At 46.5% G+C, this 16,684-nt stretch overlaps 1 protein-coding gene across 1 annotated transcript; it reads left to right on the forward strand.

Moving 5' to 3' along the window:
- The first annotated feature begins 11,486 nt into the window (after positions 1 to 11,486).
- On the forward strand, positions 11,487 to 16,232 carry LOC119281348. The gene is made up of 4 exons (XM_037561877.1): positions 11,487 to 11,615; positions 11,708 to 12,144; positions 12,260 to 12,533; positions 14,759 to 16,232. The coding sequence occupies exons 1-4, from the start codon at positions 11,502 to 11,504 to the stop codon at positions 15,848 to 15,850; spliced, it is 1,917 nt and encodes a 638-aa protein (XP_037417774.1). The 5' UTR covers positions 11,487 to 11,501; the 3' UTR covers positions 15,851 to 16,232.
- The last annotated feature ends 452 nt before the right edge of the window (positions 16,233 to 16,684 follow it).

The raw sequence follows: 16,684 nt of genomic DNA on the forward strand, positions 1-16,684 counted from the left end.
TGTGGCCTTCATCTCATCAGCATCAGAGATCCAATTCGCATCACTATACCCTTCAAGTACCGACGGGTATCCTGTATAGTGAAGTCCATAGTTCATAGTACCTTTCAGATAGCGCATAACTCTCTCAACAGCATGCCAATGTACATCACCCGGTTTGGAAACAAACCGGCTCAGTTTGCTCACAGCAAACGCGATGTCAGGCCTCGTTGCGCTCGCTAGGTACATCAGTGAACCAATGATTTGAGAGTATCTCAATTGATCTTTAGCCATGCCTTTGGACTTTCGAATCAATACGCTAGGATCATATGGTGTTTGAGATGGTGTGCAGTCCGAATATCCAAAACGACTCAACACCTTCTCAACGTAATGGGATTGCAGAAGTGTGATCCCACCCTCATTATCTCTCAGTAGCTTGATGTTCAAGATAACATCAGCCACACCAAGGTCTTTCATCTCAAAGTTCTGAGATAGAAACGATTTGACCTCCTCAATGACTTTGAGGTTTGTTCCGAATATCAGTATGTCATCAACATACAAGCACAGTATAACTCCTTCGCCCCCACCATGGCGATAGTATACACATTTGTCAGCCTCATTAACAACGAAACCAACAGATGTCAGAGTTGTATTAAACTTATCATGCCATTGCTTAGGTGCTTGTTTCAGGCCATATAAAGATTTTATCAACCTACACACCTTTCTTTCCTGACCATCTATCACAAAGCCATCAGGCTGTTGCATGTAGATTTCCTCCTTTAGCTCTCCATTTAGAAAAGCCGTCTTAACATCCATCTGATGGACGAGGAGACCATGTGAGGCCGCCAACGAGAGTAATACTCGAATGGTGGTCAGTCTAGCCACAGGTGAATAAGTATCAAAGAAATCTTCCTCTTCTTGCTGGTCATAGCCCTTGGCCACAAGCCTAGCCTTGTACTTTTCAATCGTACCATCGGGCCTAAGCTTCTTTTTGAACACCCACTTACATCCTAGTGGTTTGCAACCATAGGGACGGTCAGTGATCTCCCATGTCCCGTTAGCCATGATGGAATCCATCTCGCTACGGACCGCATCCTTCCAGTAGTCAGCTTCTGGAGAGGCATACGCTTCTGAAATAGAAGTGGGAGTATCATCCACGAGGTAAACGAAGAAATCATCACCAAAGGTCTTTGCAGTCCTTTGTCTCTTGCCCCTACCAAGGGTTTCCTCGTCATCCTCCTCGGGATTTTCATCATGTGTTTGTTCATAATATTCCATAGGGATGGCAGGTTCAGGAGTCTCCTCAGATTCCTGTCTAGAAGTGCTTTGCATATCTCTCATAGGAAAAATATCCTCAAAGAATGTAGCATCCTTAGACTCCATAATTGTACCGATCTTCTGGTCAGGTACCTCAGATTTCACTACTAGAAATCTATAGCCAACGCTGTTCTTAGCGTAGCCCAAATTAATGCAGTCCACGGTCTTATGTCCAAGCTTACGCTTTTTGGGGATCGGCACGTTGACTTTCGCCAAACAGCCCCAAGTGCGCAAGTACGAGAGTGTCGTCCTTCTCTTTGCCCATTTCTCATAGGGAGTGATCTCACTATCCTTTGTCGGAACTTTATTCAGGACATGACATGCCGTCAATATAGCCTCCCCCCACCATGCCTTGGATAAACCCTATGTATCTAACATGGCGTTAACCAAATCAGTTAGAGTACGGTTTTTCCGCTCGGCAACCCCGTTTGACTGGGGTGAATAGGGAGGCGTCCTCTCATGAATAATGTCGTGTTCCGCACAGAAGGAATCAAACTCACTCGAGAAGTACTCTCCACCACGATCTGACCGGACTCGTTTAATTTTCTTTTCAAGTTGATTTTCAACTTCTGCCTTATAGATTTTAAAGTAGTGTAGAGCCTCATCTTTAGTATTTAACAGATACACATAGCAATATCTAGTGGAATCATCTATCAATGTCATGAAGTATCTCTTTCCACCTTTAGTCAACACACCATTCATCTCACAAAGATCAGAATGTATGAGTTCTAATGGTGCCAGGTGTCTCTCCTCCGCGGCCTTATGAGGCTTGCGAGGTTGCTTAGCTTGCACACATGAAAGGCACTTAGAACCTTTGGCTAAAGTGAAACTCGGGATTAAATCCAACTTGGCTAGCCGCGTCATAACACCAAAACTAATGTGACAAAGACGTGAATGCCAAACTTCAGATTCATTAACATTCGAATGAATATGGTTCACGACTTTATTACAAAAATCTACGAGGGAAAGGCGGAACATCCCTCCGCTCTCATAACCTTTTCCAACAAAGAGTCCATATTTTGTAACAACTAATTTATTAGACTCGAAAACCAACTTAAACCCTTCTCTACATAGAAGGGAGCCACTAACGAGGTTCTTCTTGATGGCGGGGACATGCTGCACGTTCTTCAGCTGCACGATCCTTCCCGAAGTAAACTTCAGATCGACCGTGCCAACACCATGAACAGAAGCACTCGCGCCATTCCCCATCAATACGGACCCGTGACCTGTGACCTGGTCAGAAGTGAACAATGAAATGTCAGCACACACATGAACACCTGCACCTGTGTCCACCCACCAATCGTTGGGTTGAAACACTGAAAAAACAGTAAATAAATTACCGTACCCAGATGCACCATTCTCATTGTTGCCCACAATCATGTTGACAGACTTGGAGTCCTGTCCTGACTTCTTGTACTTGTTTGGGCACTTGTTGGCCCAATGTTCAACCGAACCACAAGTAAAGCAGCCCTCGTCCTTCTTGTTCTTCTTGAAGGTCTTCTTACCCTTCTTCTTAAAGTCGGTATTGTGTTGGACACCGTTCTTTCCCTTGGGCTTGTGGGAGTTGAAGTTCTTCTGGTTCACCATGTTGGCAACAGAAGTCCCTTCGGCCCCTTTTCCGTGCGAGTCTTTTGCCCTCGAATTCTGCTCAACACTTAGATGGCCAATGACATCCTCCACAGAGAATTCACGCCTCTGATGTTTCAGAGTGGTGGCAAAGTTCCTCCAGGAATTAGGGAGCTTAGCGATTATGCAGCCCGCGACAAACTTGCCCGGTAACTCGCACTTGAGAAGCTCAAGTTCCTTAACAATGCATATTATCTCATGAGCCTGCTCCAATACAGGACGGTTTTCAACCATCTTGTAATCGTGGAACTGCTCTATAATATACATCTCGCTCCCTGCATCGGCGGCCCCGAATTTAGATTCGAGCGCCTCCCACAAGTCCTTGGCGACATGCACATGTAAATATGCGTCGACCAGTTTATCTCCGATCACGCTAAGAACTGCTCCGAGAAACACAACGGTAGCCTCCTTGAACGCCTTCTCCTGTTCAGGAGCAATCGTTCCCGTGGAGACACCGGTGACCCAGAACACGTTCATAGCCGTGAGCCATAACGTGGTCTTAGTCTGCCAACGCTTGAAGTATGTACCGGTAAACTTATCCGGTTTCAGTGCAGCGGCAAAGCCACTTGCCGAGAAATTCCTACACATAATAGGTTTTTGGATTGTTGAGTAAATAGGCAATTTCTCGATTAAATTAATCCATGAGTAAATCACTAGCATGGCATTGACTAAGTTGATGACGCACTGACTCTGATCTAAACATGCACGTACTAAGCAAACAGTAGACAAATCTACGCATACTGCTAGTACTGCTAATATGAAAATAATCAGGAGCGGGATAAACGAGTTATACCCTCCAGTAGGCCACGCAGAGGCCGCGGCTTTGGTGGCAGCAGTGGCGTCCTCAGCGACCTTCTTGTCGGCTTCAGCTTTCTCGGCGGCGGCACGGTCGGCGTCGGTGGACATGGTGATGACGAAGGCGACGCGGACGTAGAGGAAGTAGACGATCGGAAGCGAGCAGTCGCGTAATCGCTACCCAAAAACCTATTCGCCCCTCACCCCGTACAGGAACTAGAAGGGCGTGGTTTCGGAGACCTGCTCTCCCTTCGACCGTGTACGTGGCAGACGGGATGGAGTCACCGGCGGCAGCAGCAGCAAAGGAACGACGGTGGGCGTGCGCGTGAGCAGATGTGATCTGTTCGTGGCGGCTAGGGTTAGGAGACACCGCATACTTATAGGCGCAGCCGCGTGGAGAGACGTGGGCTCGACCCACGTCCGAGTCCGTGACAGCCCACGATCCGACGTCTCAGATCGTGGCCCAGCTGTCAGAAAACTCTCCGTTAGTGACTGGCAAAAATAAGCGCGTAGGTGTGAGCTCGGCTCGGCTCAATCCCGCAACCCGCGTCGCGTCGCGTCGCGTCGTGATGAGGCGTGGCGTGGCGAGGCGGGCGGCGGAGGAGGAGTGCGCGAGGGCCTCTTTTCTTCTCAAGCTCCAATAGCATGTAGAAGAGAAACCCTTATAAACCACTCCAACTCTCCTTCCACTTCCGGGGTGGGACTAAACTTCCCACCACACCTAGTGCCATATAACCCACATGGGCCCTTAGAGATTTTTCAGAAATTGCAATATGGGCCTAGAGCCCATCTCAGATTTTAGCAATCCCCCACCAGATCTCGAGGGCCCATTGTGTCCTCTGTTCCAATTGCTGTTTCGATATACCAGTGTTTCAGTAAAGACCTGTTAAGGTTGAACTTCACCTAGAACAAGTGGCTACACTCCTTCACAACTGAACAATGGACTATGCCTTGAATTGTCAGTTTGGCGTAAAGAAGTTTCACTACATGTCTTACTAGTACTAGGCTGCCGAAGGCTGACCCCTCGGGTGGAGCATATAAGTCACACTCCTGGCCTATTGATGAGCTTACTAGAGATCACCCCAATCTCATAGACTGTGACCAGCAGTCGGGCTCATATAGGTGTGTTCCTCCAAAGATCGCTCTGTAGGATAGCATCTTGCTTTTATAAGCTTTGGAACACATTGAGACCGTAGTCATCCTACCATACAGTATCGAGAGTATTGCATCTCCAACGGAGTGGGTTAGTATAGTTACTCTCCTCAGTTCACCACTGACTTGTTTTCCCAGGTCCTAGTTCACGGGATCTCCGATCATATAGGTTGGGTTACCACCATGGCAACTCATGTGGGTCTCATACCCATCTCCCCCGATGCATTATCTATCACAACACGTGATAGCCCTTTTGTAAAGGGATCTGCCAGATTCTTAGCCGTATGGACATAGTCCAACGCTATCACTCCGGAGTTTCTTAATTTTCTGACAGCTTTTAATCTCATTCTTATGTGTTTGGTGAACTTCATGTTGTCCTTTGAACTCTTCACCTTGGTGATGACAGTCTGATTGTCACAGTTCATAAGGATAGCCGGAACCGGTTTATCAACCAATGGCAAGTCCATCAAAAGATCTCGAAGCCATCTCGCTTCAACACCAGATGTGTCTAATGCCGTTAATTCTGCTTCCATTGTCGATCTCGTTAAGATCGTTTGCTTGCAAGACTTCCAGGAAACAGCGCCACCTCCAAGAGTAAACATATACCCAGTTGTGGCCTTCATCTCATCAGCATCAGAGATCCAATTCGCATCACTATACCCTTCAAGTACCGACGGGTATCCGGTATAGTGAAGTCCATAGTTCATAGTACCTTTCAGATAGCGCATAACTCTCTCAACAGCATGCCAATGTACATCACCCGGTTTGGAAACAAACCGGCTCAGTTTGCTCACAACAAACGCGATGTCAGGCCTCGTTGCGCTCGCTAGGTACATCAGTGAACCAATGATTTGAGAGTATCTCAATTGATCTTTAGCCATGCCTTTGGACTTTCGAATCAATACGCTAGGATCATATGGTGTTTGAGATGGTGTGCAGTCCGAATATCCAAAACGACTCAACACCTTCTCAACGTAATGGGATTGCAGAAGTGTGATCCCACCCTCATTATCTCTCAGTAGCTTGATGTTCAAGATAACATCAGCCACACCAAGGTCTTTCATCTCAAAGTTCTGAGATAGAAACGATTTGACCTCCTCAATGACTTTGAGGTTTGTTCCGAATATCAGTATGTCATCAACATACAAGCACACTATAACTCCTTCGCCCCCACCATGGCGATAGTATACACATTTGTCAGCCTCATTAACAACGAAACCAACAGATGTCAGAGTTGTATTAAACTTATCATGCCATTGCTTAGGTGCTTGTTTCAGGCCATATAAAGATTTTATCAACCTACACACCTTTCTTTCCTGACCATCTATCACAAAGCCATCAGGCTGTTGCATGTAGATTTCCTCCTTTAGCTCTCCATTTAGAAAAGCCGTCTTAACATCCATCTGATGGACGAGAAGACCATGTGAGGCCGCCAACGAGAGTAATACTCGAATGGTGGTCAGTCTATCCACAGGTGAATAAGTATCAAAGAAATCTTCCTCTTCTTGCTGGTCATAGCCCTTGGCCACAAGCCTAGCCTTGTACTTTTCAATCGTACCATCGGGCCTAAGCTTCTTTTTGAACACCCACTTACATCCCAGTGGTTTGCAACCATAGGGACGGTCAGTGATCTCCCATGTCCCGTTAGCCATGATGGAATCCATCTCGCTACGGACCGCATCCTTCCAGTAGTCAGCTTCTGGAGAGGCATACGCTTCTGAAATAGAAGTGGGAGTATCATCCACGAGGTAAACGAAGAAATCATCACCAAAGGTCTTTGCAGTCCTTTGTCTCTTGCCCCTACCAAGGGTTTCCTCGTCATCCTCCTCGGGATTTTCATCATGTGTTTGTTCATAATATTCCATAGGGATGGCAGGTTCAGGAGTCTCCTCAGATTCCTGTCTAGAAGTGCTTTGCATATCTCTCATAGGAAAAATATCCTCAAAGAATGTAGCATCCTTAGACTCCATAATTGTACCGATCTTCTGGTCAGGTACCTCAGATTTCACTACTAGAAATCTATAGCCAACGCTGTTCTTAGCGTAGCCCAAATTAATGCAGTCCACGGTCTTATGTCCAAGCTTACGCTTTTTGGGGATCGGCACGTTGACTTTCGCCAAACAGCCCCAAGTGCGCAAGTACGAGTGTGTCGTCCTTCTCTTTGCCCATTTCTCATAGGGAGTGATCTCACTATCCTTTGTCGGAACTTTATTCAGGACATGACATGCCGTCAATATAGCCTCCCCCCACCATGCCTTGGATAAACCCGATGTATCTAACATGGCGTTAACCAAATCAGTTAGAGTACGGTTTTTCCGCTCGGCAACCCCGTTTGACTGGGGTGAATAGGGAGGCGTCCTCTCATGAATAATGCCGTGTTCCGTACAGAAGGAATCAAACTCACTCGAGAAGTACTCTCCACCACGATCTGACTGGACTCGTTTAATTTTCTTTTCAAGTTGATTTTCAACTTCTGCCTTATAGATTTTAAAGTAGTGTAGAGCCTCATCTTTAGTATTTAACAGATACACATAGCAATATCTAGTGGAATCATCTATCAATGTCATGAAGTATCTCTTTCCACCTTTAGTCAACACATCATTCATCTCACAAAGATCAGAATGTATGAGTTCTAATGGTGCCAGGTGTCTCTCCTCCGCGGCCTTATGAGGCTTGCGAGGTTGCTTAGCTTGCACACATGAAAGGCACTTAGAACCTTTGGCTAAAGTGAAACTCGGGATTAAATCCAACTTGGCTAGCCGCGTCATAACACCAAAACTAATGTGACAAAGACGTGAATGCCAAACTTCAGATTCATTAACATTCGAATGAATATGGTTCACGACTTTATTACAAAAATCTGCGAGGGAAAGGCGGAACATCCCTCCGCTCTCATAACCTTTTCCAACAAAGAGTCCATATTTTGTAACAACTAATTTATTAGACTCGAAAACCAACTTAAACCCTTCTCTACATAGAAGGGAGCCACTAACGAGGTTCTTCTTGATGGCGGGGACATGCTGCACGTTCTTCAGCTGCACGATCCTTCCCAAAGTAAACTTCAGATCGACCGTGCCAACACCATGAACAGAAGCACTCGCGCCATTCCCCATCAATACGGACCCGTGACCTGTGACCTGGTAAGAAGTGAACAATGAAATGTCAGCACACACATGAACACCTGCACCTGTGTCCACCCACCAATCGTTGGGTTGAAACACTGAAAAAACAGTAAATAAATTACCGTACCCAGATGCACCATTCTCATTGTTGCCCACAATCATGTTGACAGACTTGGAGTCCTGTCCTGACTTCTTGTACTTGTTTGGGCACTTGTTGGCCCAATGTTCAACCGAACCACAAGTAAAGCAGCCCTCGTCCTTCTTGTTCTTCTTGAAGGTCTTCTTACCCTTCTTCTTAAAGTCGGTATTGTGTTGGACACCGTTCTTTCCCTTGGGCTTGTGGGAGTTGAAGTTCTTCTGGTTCACCATGTTGGCAACAGAAGTCCCTTCGGCCCCTTTTCCGTGCGAGTCTTTTGCCCTCGAATTCTGCTCAACACTCAGATGGCCAATGACATCCTCCACAGAGAATTCACGCCTCTGATGATTCAGAGTGGTGGCAAAGTTCCTCCAGGAATTAGGGAGCTTAGCGATTATGCAGCCCGCGACAAACTTGCCCGGTAACTCGCACTTGAGAAGCTCAAGTTCCTTAACAATGCATATTATCTCATGAGCCTGCTCCAATACAGGACGGTTTTCAACCATCTTATAATCGTGGAACTGCTCTATAATATACATCTCGCTCCCTGCATCGGCGGCCCCGAATTTAGATTCGAGCGCCTCCCACAAGTCCTTGGCGACATGCACATGTAAATATGCGTCGACCAGTTTATCTCCGATCACGCTAAGAACTGCTCCGAGAAACACAACGGTAGCCTCCTTGAACGCCTTCTCCTGTTCAGGAGCAATCGTTCCCGTGGAGACACCGGTGACCCAGAACACGTTCATAGCCGTGAGCCATAACGTGGTCTTAGTCTGCCAACGCTTGAAGTATGTACCGGTAAACTTATCCGGTTTCAGTGCAGCGGCAAAGCCACTTGCCGAGAAATTCCTACACATAATAGGTTTTTGGATTGTTGAGTAAATAGGCAATTTCTCGATTAAATTAATTCATGAGTAAATCACTAGCATGGCATTGACTAAGTTGATGACGCACTGACTCTGATCTAAACATGCACGTACTAAGCAAACAGTAGACAAATCTACGCATACTGCTAGTATGAAAATAATCAGGAGCGGGATAAACGAGTTATACCCTCCAGTAGGCCACGCAGAGGCCGCGGCGGCACGGTCGGCGTCGGTGGACATGGTGATGACCCCCTCACCCCGTACAGGAACCAGAAGGGCGTGGTTTCGGAGACCTGCTCTCTCCGTTAGTGACTGGCAAAAATAAGCGCGTAGGTGTGAGCTCGGCTCGGCTCAATCCCGCATCCCGCAACGCGTCGTGACGAGGCGTGGCGAGGCGGGCGGCGGAGGAGGAGTGCGCGAGGGCCTCTTTTCTTCTCAAGCTCCAATAGCATGTAGAAGAGAAACCCTTATAAACCACTCCAACTCTCCTTCCACTTCCGGGGTGGGACTAAACTTCCCACCACACCTAGTGCCATATAACCCGCCCTTAGAGATTTTTCAGAAATTGCAATATGGGCCTAGAGCCCATCTCAGATTTCAGCAACAACATCAACATCATGCGGAAACACTATAAATACTGGTATTTCAATAAATACGGTGATGCGATGCACGCATTTCTTCAGAGTAGCTTGGTTTATTTTCTCATAACTGGAAGGCGATAGTTAATCGCACCATAAGGCAAAGGATTCACGACAGATATGTAATTGGGATACACAACATTAGTGGCCAAGGATCATACAAAGTTCTAGCGTAATGCACCCGTTGTAGGTGTCATTTTTCCGATCGAGCTATGTAAGACGATCATGCTCAAATCAATTCACATCGAGTCCGTCGAGCTACGCAACCAGATCATACTACTCGAGTACGGCTCTCGAAACTTAAGCTTTTGTTGCCGCCCTACCTGTCGACACACCCACACGCCGGTGGTGGTTTTATCATTACTGCCGCGTTGCCTTGTGGATTACGGCGACCACGTCTCACGCGCCCGGCGGGTACGGCGCCAGTGGCGTAAGGCCAACTCTACACGTTCGTTTACTCTGGATTCTGTCCGTTTTCGTAGACAATGGGGTTATGTCCGGGTCTGTTCTGAGATGCGGTGACCATGCGTCCAACGCGCAGACGCATCCTTTAGCCCCATTTTAAACGTCACGGCCAAAAATGTCAATATATTCATATTTCAATGTTCAAAACTAGTTTGCACGTTTAAATATTAATTGTTTGAAAATAGAAATAGTTTTACAACCCAATTGAAATGGTCTCTATGGCCTTGCAGAAGTTATACATGTGGACTCACTCATACGCACATACTCATCCACCAGATTGTCTGAAATTCCATATGCAAGCATGCGGATGGCCGCGGTGCATTTCTAGTAACAGGAGAATTCAAACTTGCCAAGGGCATCCGTCTTGCACTCGAAGTATGGGTCATGAGCAAACCACTCTCTCTCGGATACGATTGAACAAATGCCTTGCCATACGAAAACGACGACGAAATTTATCTGGCTTGAAGAGCGGGGTGTTCGCAAAGTAATCGGCATAAAGCAGGGCCTGACCTCTCTCTCCGTTGCGATTCAGGTTGGGAGCACGGCCAGGGACTGACCCCTGTACCGAGGAAGCTTCCACTCAATGTGGTCGTGAACGACCAATGCAACCACCACAAGATCTTCATCATCCGAGGACGAATCGTCCCACGAATAAATGAAATGGTGGAAGAAAAATTTATCTCCACTATCCATGCCTTTGTGGGCAAAGTGTCAAACACCTTGCGGTCGTGGTGGCAAAGAGGCCGCGATGATCACCTCGATGCAGCAGGGGTGGTTGGCGGCCGGCTACTGGCCGCTCTGGAGCACTCGACAGAAGCTACCCTGGTCCATATCCGTTGCCGGCGATCGTATCCCCTTTGACACCGGCTACGACGGCGACGGCTAAATCTCCTCCAAGCGACGACCAAAGCTCCTACGAAAGCGCGAGCGTGGTGACGGCCATATCGAGACGTAGTTTGGTATGGACGGACATGGAGAGGGGGGTGAGCTGTGAGGAGGTGGCCGGAGAATAGTGGCAGCGCCGACAGCGGGGTGGGGCAGGGAAGAGCAGGTGGAGGTGTTGAAGGCGAATGGACTGCTAGTGTCCCGACAGACGGGCCACGGGAGAATAATGGCGTGCGTTTAGCCCGTCCGCGCGATGTTTGTTTCAATTTAAACTTGGCGTAAGTTTAGGTCAGAAATAAATTAAAAAGGAAAACAGACGCACCGGACGGGGTCACGCGACGGAGTTGGCTAACGCGAAAGCGGACGGGCGGGGGACAAACAAAAGGAAAAAAGAGCGCGCACCGTCGCCACGTGACCCCCGTCGTGACTGACTTCCTTGCGGCGCTGGGGCGGTCGCTCCTCCCATAGCCAGAACACAGAAGGGCCATCCGGAGCGGGCGGGCGAGCTCGTTGGTTCGCGATGGCGGCGGACGCGACCACGGCCATGACCATCGACTTCCTCCGCGCGCGCCTCCTCTCCGAGCGCTCCGTCTCCCGCGCCGCCAAGGACCGCGCCGACCAGCTCGCCAACCGGGTACGTGCCTGCGCGCTTACCATTCCCACCGCTCTCCCCCTCCCGCGCATTTTGCCTGCGCCATTGCCGACTGACTGCTGTCGCCGTTGCAGGTCGCGGAGCTGGAGGAGCAGCTCCGGGCGGTGATGGCCCAGCGCCGGGAGGCGGAGCGGGCCGCCGCGGAGGTGCTCGCCATCCTCGACTCCCAGGGCTTCGGCCGTTTCTCCGATGCCGCAGATTCCGGCTCCGACGACGACGGCGCCGGCGGCGCCCCCGAGGCCCCCGGCCACGGGGGCGGCGGCGGGGAGGCGGAGGACGCGCTGTCGGGCTCGGAGCTCGGAGGCCCGGCCGGGGCGCCTCGGCCCGGGGGCCTCTCCTGGAAGGGCCGCGCCGCCAGCCCTGGCGCGGACAGGCGCCACCCGCATCTCAAAGCCAGGCAGCGGCACGGCCATGGCCACAGGAGGAGCTACTTTTACTTGCTCGCCGCGGATTCCTCGCCCAAGTACCAGCCGGGCCAGTCCTGCCGGAAGATCCGGAGGAAGGAGCCGAGGTCCAGGCACACAACGACACAACCACATTTGCTGAAACTGTTCTGTGCTGATTCTTGGTCTGTAGCTGTGCATTGGCCTATCTAACTTGCTGTACTTACACTATCGCTGTAACAGGTTGCAGACTGAAGGTGGGGATGGCAAGGGCAATGCTGCCGAGGGTCTGGAGGAGGACCAGATAAAATCCGATTGCACCGATGAGCAACATGATTTGGATGATGAGGTGGGCCAAGACGGGCGAGGTTCCTGTGGTGGTAGTGAGTATGAGAAGGGTGGGGAGATGGAGAGAGTCCTCGAGAATCAGGCTGCGCTGATTGGGCAGTATGAGGCACAAGAAAATGCTCAGAGGGAGTGGGAGAAGAAATTCAATGGGAGCAGAGATTCAACTTCGGTACGTGCACATTTACTTTCATTCGAGTATCAACCAACGAATTACAGTACTAGATACAGTGGTTATTGTGCTAGTACTTCTTCCCTTAAAAATAAGAGGTAAATACACCGCAAGTCATAGAACTTGCACACGATGGTCAGTTTGGTGCATAAACTTGTAAAATACGTGTTTCTGGTCACCGAATCCCTCCGTTCATATACGGTGCTTTCTGCCGTATTCAGCCGTATCATGTCAATACATGACGTGCCAACGTGGCAGGGGTCCATTGTCAGCGGTTGGTAACCCGTGTGCACTATTTTTTTTCTTCAGAAAGCACCCTTGCATTTTATTTATTTACGCAAAAAATCCTCAAATAAAATGAAAAATGATGAACGGACAGTGGGATTCAAACAGAACACCTGCTACGATCCGCCACGCTTCAATAACCAATTGACTTACATATTGTTCACACTCTTGGAGCACAATTAGCTTTATATAAGAAATATTGTACGGCTTTAAAAAAAGACAGTACAAGTTAAAATAGAAACCAAAACGAGAAAAAGGGAAGGCACCGGTTCAAACCTATGACCACATTTTTTTAGAAGAACCTATGAACGCGTAAGCTCGCCGCGTGTGGGAGCACTAACCATCCGGCCACAATGAGTTAAAAAAACATCAGCCACAATGACATTTAAATAGATAAACACAATTTATCTTATGTATTCTTCTTTCTTTTTTCTATTTACAATAAAATATAGTTCATAATGAATATACGTCAATTTCTTTCGGACAATCAACAGAACTCATTATAAATTCGAAAATCTAGATAAAAAATTATATGTAAAAAATAATGTACATAAATTTTTCGGAGAAATCAACTATTTTTTGTTTGAATTCAAATAATTTAAAATTTTAAAATATGGAAAAGTTAATATAGTGCACAACGAATATACACATTTTCTGGGGTCAAATTAGAAAAACTTTGTTTCAAATCGAATAATATGAAATTTGAAAATCTAGAGAAAAGGAATGTGGCTCAGAATGAATGTAAGTATTGTTTTCGGACAAATCATCTAATTTTTGTTTGAATTTGAATAAGCTATATAAAAGAAATACAGTTCATAATCAATGTACGCAAATTTCTTTCGAACAAATCACTGGATATTTTGTCTGAATTCGAATAAATTTAAATTGGAAAATCTTGATAAAAGAAAATACAGGTCCGAATGAATTTACGTAATTTTTTCCCGGAAAAATCAAATAAATTTTTTCTTTAAATTCGAATTTTAAGTTAAAAATCTAGATAAAAGAAACTGTTGTGCAGAAGGAATGTATGTAATTTTCTTTCGAACAAATCAGTGGAAATTTTGTTTGAATCTGAATCATTTTAAATTGGAAAATCTAGAGAAAAGAAAATATATTCAGAATGTGTACTTTTATCCAAGAGGTGATATACCTTAGTAGTCCAAATGAAACAGCAAGCATGATCAGTTGTGGTGGTTAGGTCGTTAGCGCCATTACAACAGTTTGCAGTTTCGAACTCGCTCTGTCCCATTTTTTCCAGCCAAATGTTTTTACAGCGAATACTGACGGCTGGGACCCAGCGGACAACTATTGTTGGAGTGCTTTTGTACAAAGTAAAAAAAACAAGGGTGTTTTTGTAGAAAAAACATCACGTGCACTAGGCACTGACAATGGGCCCTTGCTACAATGGCATTGCCACGTAGGCAGCAAATACATCCACGTACGGGAAATGTGACCGTATTTGCACACCCGCACAAGTTTAATGACTAGAAATACGTATTTTGCAAATTTGTGCACCAAACTGACCGTCGCGCGTAAGTTGTAAGACTTCTAATGTATTTACCTCTAAAAATAAATATGCACATTGAACCATGTTGAAAGATTAACATTGCATTTTGATGCATACGGAGATATGATCCGTCTTAAGAACCTGAGATGGATTTGGTGGTGTTGGTTGATCTAAGCAGTCAATGGACCTGATAGTCATCAAATTGCTTGTTGAAATAGTAGACTGCCGTGTTCCTCTTTAGTCAAACTTGCATATTGATCTGTTTCGGAATGATTTTTATTCTCCTAACATGAAGTACTTGTTGTCAATGTAAACCAAACAATTTTCTTTTACTTTATTTGCATAATAGTGAGCTTTGCAGTTGCTGGATATAGAACTTAAAAATACTAGGATTTTTGTTGTTTGACTTGTACTTCTGCATTTCAACTCCCAGGATGATGTTGACCGAGATAATAAGTTAAATCAGAATGTAAAAGCTTGGGGACAGAGGGGCAGAGCTGCTCAGATTATGAATAGAGAACTAGTTGGTGAAGAGGCACGATCAAGAGATAAAAGAGATCTCTCTGGAATCAACAGTCCATCGGAGTGTTTATTGAACGAATCGGCCTTTGGCTTGTCCACAAATGCTCCAAATGTAAGCACTATTGGGAAGTGTGAAGGACCTGATAATGATTTCGAGCGGGCTACTGCAGTAGTTGCTTCAGTTGATGATGAATTGCGTGCTAGGAAGGATGAGATAGTACATAAAAGTTATACTGAAATTATTGAAGGGAGTGTGAATAATCTTGGAAGACCAGCTTCTTCACCACAAAAAGGCTATCATAGCAGCCCAAATGCAGTACATAATAAAGGTCAAGGAGACGGGAATTCAGACAGTGGTTCCAGCTACCATGGCAACGCTCGCTCTTATGAGCACTATGTAACCACACCATCACTTGGAAGTCCTTTAAGTGATACCCCTAAAAGCAAAGTGTCTGAATGGAGCTCGTCATGCTTTCATAACCATACCGATAACCAGATTGACATGCAGCCACCCCCAAGTGATGACGTGGGAGGTGTTCTAGAGGCCCTTCAACGTGCCAAGATGTCCCTCAGGGAAAAACTGGGCAGGGCAAGTCCACCCAGGCAAGACATGTTGGCACTTCCAGCACCAGAGGATCACTACACAGATGATGATTTGCAAGTCAACGACACAGAACTTCCACTTTGCATGTCACAACGGCTTAGCCAGGAAATATTGGCACTGCCAGCATCAGAAGACTACCTTAGCAGGATCAGTTTAGCAGGTGATGATGCAAAGGTACCAGTTGGCCCTGCTGGCTTGTTCCGGTTGCCGACAGACTCGTTTCCCCAAAACGAGGCGTATTCCGCTGATGGCTATGCCTCAAGGTTCAGTTTGACATCAAGTCGGCAGGCCGTCTTTTCAAGAAACCCTGCTAGTCATATCATGTTAACTTCATCCCGCCCCCAGTATGGTTCTGGTTTCTCACCGAATCCGTATTACGATCTTCATAATTCAATGTAGTCAATGCCTACAACAGGGGATGCTTCTTTCATGCCAGAAATTCTAAGGTCTAGCGATGAATCAAAAAGGGGAATGTCTTCTGGTGATGCAGGCATGCTTTCCCAGTATGGTAGTGCTTATGATTAGTAGCTGGAGTGTACTCCCTCTACCACAATACTTGTTGTTGGAGGAACTTGTACTAGTTTTCCCCAACTACAAGTATTTCGGTACAAAGGGAGTAGTAGGTATTTCGGTTCTTCGTATGGTTTGATAATGATGTTGTGTCATGTATTACTATCCAAGAATAAATTTTGGTTGTAAGTAGTGTAGGCTTCTCTCTTATGCCCTCATGAGGCATTACAAATTGTTCCTGATAATGATGTGGGTCATGTTTTATTACTAATCCGACCGCTCTCATGTCTCCGTTGTCCATAGCCCTCGCTGCTTCGCAACACAAATCCATCATGTCAATCATTGCTTTTCCCTCACATTCTTGGGTTTTTGTTTCGTTTATCCTATAGATTACAAGACAAATTTGATCATATATTTTGCAGGCGCACATGTTTTAGCATGATACACATCTTGATTCTCTTAGAATTATTCACAATAGGCTAAAGTGCTAAACCCTGAACTCAAGCAACCACACTTGTATGTACCTTTGCCTTTTCCACAGAATAGATTATACGGCGAGAGAGCTGTTTTATGATAATAGCGATTATCATTGCTCACTTGCTTTCCTAGCAAACTTGATTTGCCCGTGTAGCAACTCGTTGCAATGTTAGGCATGTTTGGTGCCACCAGCACTGCGTGATGGTTGTCATTATGGTTTTCGCCTACTGCAAAGATTGGCAGATC

This window comes from Triticum dicoccoides, chromosome 1A (assembly GCF_002162155.2).
Source record: "Triticum dicoccoides isolate Atlit2015 ecotype Zavitan chromosome 1A, WEW_v2.0, whole genome shotgun sequence".
Lineage (NCBI taxonomy): Eukaryota > Viridiplantae > Streptophyta > Magnoliopsida > Poales > Poaceae > Triticum > Triticum dicoccoides.

Excerpts from the sequence above, each read along its gene's own strand:
- LOC119281348 (XM_037561877.1), top strand. The coding sequence starts at position 11,502 with ATGGCGGCGGACGCGACCACGGCCATGACCATCGACTTCCTCCGCGCG. Across the intron at positions 12,145-12,259 it reads ATCCGGAGGAAGGAGCCGAG|GTTGCAGACTGAAGGTGGGG; the intron begins GTCCAGGCACAC and ends TCGCTGTAACAG. Across the intron at positions 12,534-14,758 it reads GGAGCAGAGATTCAACTTCG|GATGATGTTGACCGAGATAA; the intron begins GTACGTGCACAT and ends TTCAACTCCCAG.